Raw genomic sequence first — 8,960 nt, forward strand, 5'->3', positions numbered from 1 at the left:
ACTAGAGCACAATGTGAAAGCATTACCTTTTTGCATTCGATGTGACATGAGTTTTGACTTAACCTAAAATAACTACTTCTAATCCACCAAGTTACTATATTAAAATTGCAAACCTCCCTTTGTAAGGGAACAGAGTTATAAAATTTGAGAAGCGTTCCGGCGTTCCGATAGGATAACGACCAAATGTTGCGTAGTCTCAACTCTTCTTAGGCTCAAACCTACATTTTTAAGGGAAGGCTGCACTAATCCAACAAGCAACCAGTGGTTGTGGGCACATACTACAATTTAAGAGAATTAAACAATATTATATATGCAAAGATTATTTAACTTATGGAATTTGGTGTCCAAAATGCATTACTTCAAGCATTATGTATCTTCCAATTGAGTCATAAATTTTAAATAATCACTTTGGGAGACCTCATTTACCATTGAACCAAGACACCAAGAAACATGTAAAATGGAAGAAAATTTGTGACATAGAAGAGAATTTGCTACAAAACATGTAAAATGGTTAGTCCTAACTCCTAAGAATTGGTCCGCATAAATCACTTGGTGAAATGGAAATATTCAATAATGAGTATATGCCAACCCATAAGTAGAGAGATATAACGCAACACATGCACAATTTGACGATTATTAACAACCGGCATGCCTACACATTTTATATCAGTGTCTCAAGTTTCAACTATTACTTATAAGCCACTCTATATATCACACGTGGAAGCATTGTTCCATAAATAACATTGGCTAATGCAAAATTGCATCCACATATATAGCCTTGTAACCTTACGGGTAGGGATAGAAAAAACAACCAAGCATGCATAGATGGTTTTTGATCGATCAAATTGATTCTCCATGTATTGGTTGAAGATTGAGTGCCCAATGCCTTCAGAATTGACAGCCAAAAGCTAAGTGATATAAGAGGGGATCTAACAAATCAACATTTTTATTTTTTTTCTTCTTGAAAAATATCCTTTCATTAGTTATGAACAATTATTACAATAAAAACTGACCTACCATCAAGCTAACAAATCAACAATTTGGTCAAATTGTAAACATAAAGGCGGTATCTACAACACCACGACAACCCACAAAACCTATAACATAACACACCATACAATAGCCTATCCCAAAACCCAAAACCGGGAATCCTTTATTCTTTGAGGCATCATACAAATTGACACAAGTGACACACATACGTCATATGAAAGCCAAATATGTGTACACAGATAACCATAATTGTTGAATTGATCGAAACCCATTCCAGACAAAACATCAAACTTATTTATCAAAACCTAGAGGAGAGAGAAGGGGGAAGAAGAGGGAGAGGGCTAAGCTTGGACCCACTCACTCACTCGATCGATCAGATGATGGTTACATAGCCCACCATGCAAACATCCTCATCGCCATTCATACACACATATGTGTACATGCATACATATAGGCACACACACACACAATTGCAAACATACATACATACATACACACACACACACATACAATCGCAAACATGCTCGTGACTAACTACTACCAAAAATTAAAGAGGGCAAGTGAGGGAATCGCGGGCACGGATGGTGCAGGTCGCTCAGCTGATGGCGCGTGCGATCTCCACCGTCCAATCTGGATAAAAAGCTGACAACATCTGTCACCAGGAGCCCGACTCTGTCATAAGGAGCCCCGCTGTCTGACAGCCTCTGTCACCAGGAACCCGACTCTGTCAAAAGGAGCCTCGCTGTCTGACAGCCTCTATCAGCCTCTATCACTAGGAGCCCGACCAATTGTGGGTAGGAGCCTGACTCTCAAAAAAGTAAAGTAATAAAGAATAATATAGCAATATAATAAAATAAAAATGAATAGGGTATTGGTTAGAGTTATCCCTAAGTTTTGCTAGGTTTATGGTTCAAATCCTTCTTCTTTTTAATTATTTCTCTTTGGTTTTTTTTTCTTCTTCAATTACTTTCTTTATTAGGGTTTCAACATTTGGTTAGTCACTTTACACTTCATTTACATTTAAGGGTCGTAATAGTGGTATTGAATTCTCGTCTTTACAAGTTACAACGTGATGAATTCTTGTCTTTTGCAATTGTAGATCTTTTACCCTATGATCCTTCTAATCTGCATCTTGCCCTTAACACTTTTGTTTAAGTAAAATTAGCTCTTACCATTTGGGCTATGTTGATTGTCACTTTAATATGCAACTCACTCATGTTCCAAGTTAAGTTAACTCTCGTAATTTTGGCTTTTTCTTGATTCTTTGATTTTATACCATGGAATACTCTACCTATGGATCATGAGCCAAAACAAGAAGAAATGACACATTCACATTTTCAAACTCACTCATTCACTCTATTCACAATAGTATGCAACTCACTCATGTTCCATGTAAAGTTAGCTTTCATAATTTGGGCATTTTCTTGGTTCTTTGACTTTCTACCATGGAATACTACTACCTATGGATCATCAATCAACACAAGAAGAAATGACACAATAACACATTCACATTTTCAAACTTGTAGGAAGCATTGGACACCACTTGGAATTTCCAAGGTTAAATAGACATAGCAAACAACTACTAAAGAGTACAAAAAACAGTGGCACTTATAACATTTCAATTCCACATGAAAGATTCCCTATTAGGGTGTAAAAATAAATTTCCATACATACATCCCTATAGAGTACCAGTATCAATATAATACTACCCAATTTTGAATATATACAAGGTATGCATAGAAAACCTTGTGGATGGTGAATATCATTCTCACATGCTCATCGGATGCAATAAGTATGGTGCCGTACTAGAGAAGCATGATACTCAAATCCCACCAAGAAGGATGAGCATATAAGCACATTAATTACCTTCACACAATTTTTAACTACAAAATAGCAAACCCCCTTCACAAGGGATCGCATATATGATGACATGTTTAATTGCTAAATGGAAAATAAGAATAGATTTTATTATACTCCATTCTCAACTACAATATCTCATGATAATAGGACAAGTTTAGCATGTATTGAACTCATATATTAGTATTCTTGTAGGATTGTCTATAAGATTGAATCGTGACCCTTTTTGAGCATTGAATAGAAAATCCTTGGTTTAACACACCCAAGATCCATACAGTAAATCAATGGCTATTCATATAAGAACATTGAGATATTACCATGATGGCCTTTTCAGTGCAGCTACATGTATAACATAACAAAGTTGTGATTTATGTTCGCTTCACAAAGAAATATAACAATGTGAGAAAAAATGAGCAAAAAGGTGTCATATAAAGATGCCCCAATATGTAGTTTTAGTTCATAGATACAAACTTGTGTAAAAAACATATACACAAAACATAATGATTTTTGAGGATTTCAAACAGAATTTTCAACATTAACCCTAATTTGAAACTTGAAACTTAATGTCATTGGAGATCTAGTGACATTTTTTATGCATAGAGATTGATAACCTGTGAGACTATATTAACAATATGTTTCAAAATAGGTTCAAAATGAGTGATTCAGGGTTTTTATAATCAGTGCTCATTAATAATGAGCGGGGCTCCTTTTGACAGAGTCGGGCTCTTGGTGACAGAGGTTGTCAGGTAGCGGGGCTCCCTTTGACAGAGTCAGGCTCCTAGTTACAAAGGTTGTCAGACAACGGGGCTCCTAGTTGGGCTCCCCAATAAGTGACGATTTCTTCGCGCGTTTTTTTTTTCCCCACATCAGACGGTGCAAATCGCATGTGCCCTCGACTGAGCGACCTGCACCGTTCCTCTCCGTGATTCCCTCACTTGCCCTCTTCAATTTTTGGTGGTATTTAGACACCACGTCGCAAACATACATACATACATACATACACATATACACATACATACAGTTGCAAACATACATGCATACATTTGCATGCATACATACATACATATGCATATGTCATCATACTGTATACATCATCATCATCATCATCATCATCAGCAGCCGCAGCAGCAGCAGAATACATGAGTCAGTCGTTGGGGATGATGGAATCCATGGCCACGAAGGAGCAGCAGAGCTTCTCCTCACCCCACCCCCCCATGACTTATGATGAAGCTTCCATGGAAGGAAGCCGCCATTTCTACATAGCTCTGCAGGTAAATGCTGTACCGCAATTTCCATTTTTTTTTTTTGGGGGGGGGGGGGGGTAGTTTCCTGTTAGGGTTTCATTTTTAGAGCTGTTCATGTGTGATGCAGTTCTTTTGTTTTCAAATACTGCTCACATATAATCTAATTCCTGTTCTTTAGTGTTTGTTTAATAGAACTACTATTCTATTTCCATCTTTTAGGGTTTCCATTTATCTGTTACTTAATGATATTATAAAGACATTTTTTTTGTTTGTTTTTGAGCTTCAGTCTGCTCAGTAATGAGCTCTGGATGTTTTTTTAGGGTTTTATTATTATTATTCAAGCTCTTAGGGTTTAGTAAAGATTTCCATGGCTATGTCTTTCTAGTGTTAAGCTCGTTAGAGCTATTTATTCAAGAAAATTCATCTTTTATAACTTTCTAGGTTTTGACTGGAGCTTTTCTTTAGAGTTCGTTAAGAGATTTTCCTTAAGATTCGGTTAAAGCTGTTCAGTACTCAAGAGGGAAATCAGAATGTATTCTGTTTACGTTTCTAAGGGTTGGCTATAGATTTTCCGTGTTCATTAGAGGATCCAGAATCTACCTTGTTTGAATTTCTAGACTTTGTTTAGAGCTGTATACCCTGAATTTATCTTGTTTCAGTTTCTTGGGTTTGGCTAGGAAATTTTAGGGATTGTGGAGAGTGTTGCTTTAGGGTTTGGTTAGAAATCTTCAGTTTTAAACAGGATACATGATTCATAGTATAGTTTGTTTAAGTTTCTAAGGTTTAGATGGAAGTTGTTAACATTGATCAAGCTATAGAATTCCAAATGAATATTTCTGTAAGTTTTTAATGTTTGATTTAGAGCCTGTCAGTGTCCACCAGTCACAGAAAATGCAGAATGTAGAATTTCTAGGGTGTGGTTTGATGTTGTCAGTGTTAATGAAGACACAGAATGTAGGTTTTGGATCCATGGTTAATCAAAATGCATATTCAGAGGGTATCTTCTTTTGATTTCTCAGGTTTGGGTAGAGCTCATCAATGTTAATCAAGAGATAGTTTGTAAAATATGTTTTTCTTAAAGTTTCTATGGTTTGGTTAGAGCGTGTAGTGTTAATCAAGACACAGAATGCAGCTGCAGGATGTATCTTGTTTAAGTTGCTCGGTTTGGGACGATCTTGTGAATGTTAATCAAGACACAATGCAGAAAGTATTTTCTTTTTGGGTTTGGTTAGAGCTATATTTCGGTGGATTTGATTAGAAGAGCTCCATAAATATTTTAGTAGAGTGTTTTTTAGATTCCTATCTGGTTTCAGAATTTACCTTCTCTCTGTTTCCAATTTGTGGCTCAAAATCTATAGAACTGAAGTTTAATGCTCTATATCTTTTAGTGTTCAAGCTAAGAAAGAATTCACCAGATCCCATACTATAGCATTCTTTGTTGTGGCTTTAGTCAATTCATGGTGTTATGTCAGGAGCTTAAAAGTCTGCAACCACAACTCTATTCTGCAGCTGAGTATTGCGAATCTTCATACCTATTCAATGATCAGAAACAAGTGTAAGGTTCACTTTCCTCTCATTATGTCCATTATTCAGACTTATCACTCTGTATATATCAAGAAGGTCTTCTTATTATTAATCATGTAGGGTACTAGAAAACCTAAAAGATTATGCAGTGAAGGCTCTTGTGAATGCGGTAGATCACCTGGGAACTGTTGCATATAAGCTTGATGAGGTTCTTTCTCAACAAATTAGCGAGATATCTTCAGTTGAAATCCGAGTTTCTGGTCTTGCACAGGTAGCATTGTCTTAAAGATTTGTTCAGAAAACAAAGAGAAGAAAAAACGTGTATGTTTTGAGTCATATCTTATTAAATACTTGTAGATCATTTTGAGCTTGCACAATCTTATACACATTTTGGAACGATGATATGATATTCGTTTGTATTGTAAGCTCCTAAGCTCTTGTGTGATGGTGTTAGATATAGAAACTACACATTCAATTTTTGTGCAAAAAGCCAAGAGGTGAAAATACCTCTATTCATGGAGTTACTATATTTTTGAATGCTTAATTTAGATACTTTTCATGTACACTTGATCTTATACACATTTTTCAAGTACGATATGCTGTTTTCATCGTGCTATATGTAGAGGGCACACCTTCAAGGGTAAAATACTGCATGTATGCATTATCATATACACATTTAGCAAGGATGATATGATGTTTTATTTTTACTGTAAGATCCTAAGCTCTTGTCTGGATTCTGGTATCAATTGTAGAGAGTGCGCACATGCCAAGAACACAAAAGCTTTGAAGTACTTTCTCATCAGCGGCCTCCCAGAGCTAATCGGAGATATCACAAGCACTATCTTCTCCCAGGTACATCTTTCTCACAGTGATTGATTGTGGGGGATGAAAAAGCGTAGACACAAATGTTTATTCCAAACATTATATGCTTTTTAGCGTACATATAATCAATACCTTTATGGATTCAATTACACTGTAGAAAGTTCATTAGCTTGTGGATGACCCATTGATGACTCACAGTCTGAATTTCTGTGGTCTACATATAGAGATAGGGTTAATTTGTTATAAAGTTCTAGCTGGTCTATTGTGTCCTTGCTATTTTCATTTTGAGCTCCTCAGTCTCTTGTGCAAGGATATTACTCTTTCTTGAATGTACAACTCTCAATTCTGAGGTATGTATTTATTGCTTCTCTCATTGTATTAAAAGCCGTAGAAGTTCCACACACCAGATGATGAACCTCGGCCTCTTTTTCTTGTAAAATATCCAAATTATGCTTTGATTACTTCTTAATTATGTTAATGAATTGTTGATTTCTTTACAATATGACATTAGATGATAAGCCAAAATACAAAGAACAACCAAAGGAAAACATGGAAGGGCGAAAAAGCGAATCTGAGATTTCAGAACCACAGAATGGTATATATAAACATACTCCTGTATTTGATGTGTGGACAAAGCATAAGCATGAGAATCTTTGATATTTTCATCTATGCAACTGTATTGTGTTTATTGAATGCATTTTACATGGCAGTCATGGAAGAGGCTGGAAAGACTTTGTCATGGCATTTAGCAACTGAACCCCCAATTACTATAAAAGCGACAAGGGAGATGCTACAAGATACAACAAACAGGTGGGGTCAGTTCATATGCATCTGAGGAATAGATATTGTTGTGCAAGTAGCTTAGAAGATAAATTTTTTTCTTTTTCCTTTTCTGAATCAATCACTTAAATACTGATTCAAAACTGGTTTCCATCATTGACCAGTGCTTCTGAAAGTCCAACTTCAGGTGATTCAATCAGGCTTCATTCACCTTATTGATGATGCATCATTATGTTTTATGTATTTGTTGTTTTTTATGATAATTTATGCACAATTGTTTAAATCATTTATTTCAGATGATATATCACCATTCCCAGCTGATCGACCAGGACATACTGACCAGGTTCTCTCGCTCTCTCTCTCTCTCACACACATGCACGTACACACACCATGTTCTCTAAATTGCAAAGCTCAGTAGTAAAATTCTTGACTATTGAGATTCACATATCAACTGCATGGATATTTTACATGAGAATGTTTCACGTTCGTTCCATATTGAAATCTATGTCAAGATGAATATCTAAGGATAAGTTTTAAATGGTGGGTTCCTGGAAGGATTTGGAAGTTTTCTAGACTGCTTGTTAAATAAGTGAAACAGACTGGTTATTGAATCCCTTAGCCTATGAAGAATGGAAGAGCTAATTTTTATGGGATGTTAAAAGCTTTGCTATGTAATTGCTAAAACATTAAGCTTTTGTACTGTTGATTCCATTTAAAGAAAACATGATGATTGTTTGCTACTCATTTTTAATCTGTAGGCTTCTGCGTTTGATGGTCTAAAAAAGCCTTTAGCATCACAATCTTCATTTAATGATAAGTCATCAGGCAGCCCAAAACAAGCGCAGCATGTACCAACTCGAAGCAAAAGCTTACTTTCATCCCTGCTCCGGAGGAAACGTAGTGGGAAGTCATAAGAGTGAGCCTGACGAGCGTTGAATTCATAATTTCAACATTTGTTATTTCATGTATAATTGAATGTTCGTACCTTTCCATTGGTCCTCTCTTGCTAATGATTACCCTATAAATCATCACATCCACCACAGATGTATTCTGCAACCATTGTACTATTTTTCTAAAACATTTTATCTTGAATTAGAAATTAAGAATCTTATTGGATTTCTTGCATGGCTTGTTTTTGCCATTATTGACCTAGAAAAAACTTGAAATCAAAAGATGTCAGCCTACTGATGTTATTAGGCAACCATTGTAGTTAAATAAAGAATCTAAGAACGTTACTTCCTCTTATGAAAGAATAATACATATTTTTTTGAGGGACTTATTTTGGTTACAAGAGACGTGTAATATCTTTAAGGGCACTTAAGTGGGATTCCAAGTAGTCAATAATGTAATTGGTGTCATATCTCTAATCTTATAGTTTGCTTACGAATATCATCTCTAATATAAGCATTAAATTTTACTCTTTATAAAAATCCAGGCTTGCTGATACTTTCTATGAAAAACATAACTTTGACCTCTTACATACAAATGAGATGGAGATAGCTTCCGTATGCATACTAGAAATGATTGGAACAAAGAGGTTCTAGGCATGAAGGTTTAATATTAATTGCCTAAAACAGTTTGAGGTCTGGAAATTAGTAAGTAAATCTGATACGGACGTTTTGCTTTGGACCCAATTTAAGTGTCAAACCTGGACGTTTTGCTTGTATTTCAGTTTGGAAAATTTTCCCTTCAATCACAATATATTATATATATGCTCTTGAAAGATTTGATTAAAAATTTAAA

General features: G+C 35.6%; 1 protein-coding gene across 1 annotated transcript; it reads left to right on the top strand.

Annotated features, from left to right (window-relative positions):
• Positions 1–3,971: 3,971 nt before the first annotated feature.
• On the top strand, positions 3,972–8,333 carry LOC147869313 (putative protein ABIL4). Its single transcript, XM_087328182.1, has 9 exons — positions 3,972–4,118; positions 5,564–5,646; positions 5,736–5,886; positions 6,368–6,467; positions 6,949–7,032; positions 7,148–7,247; positions 7,382–7,404; positions 7,514–7,560; positions 7,976–8,333. Exons 1-9 carry the CDS (start codon positions 3,987–3,989, stop codon positions 8,129–8,131), a joined length of 876 nt encoding a protein of 291 aa, XP_087184308.1. The 5' UTR covers positions 3,972–3,986; the 3' UTR covers positions 8,132–8,333.
• The last annotated feature ends 627 nt before the right edge of the window (positions 8,334–8,960 follow it).

This window comes from Azolla caroliniana, unplaced genomic scaffold (assembly GCF_043228905.1).
Source record: "Azolla caroliniana isolate FFs.n. ecotype wild unplaced genomic scaffold, voAzoCaro1.0.p SCAF_1, whole genome shotgun sequence".
Taxonomy (NCBI): domain Eukaryota; kingdom Viridiplantae; phylum Streptophyta; class Polypodiopsida; order Salviniales; family Salviniaceae; genus Azolla; species Azolla caroliniana.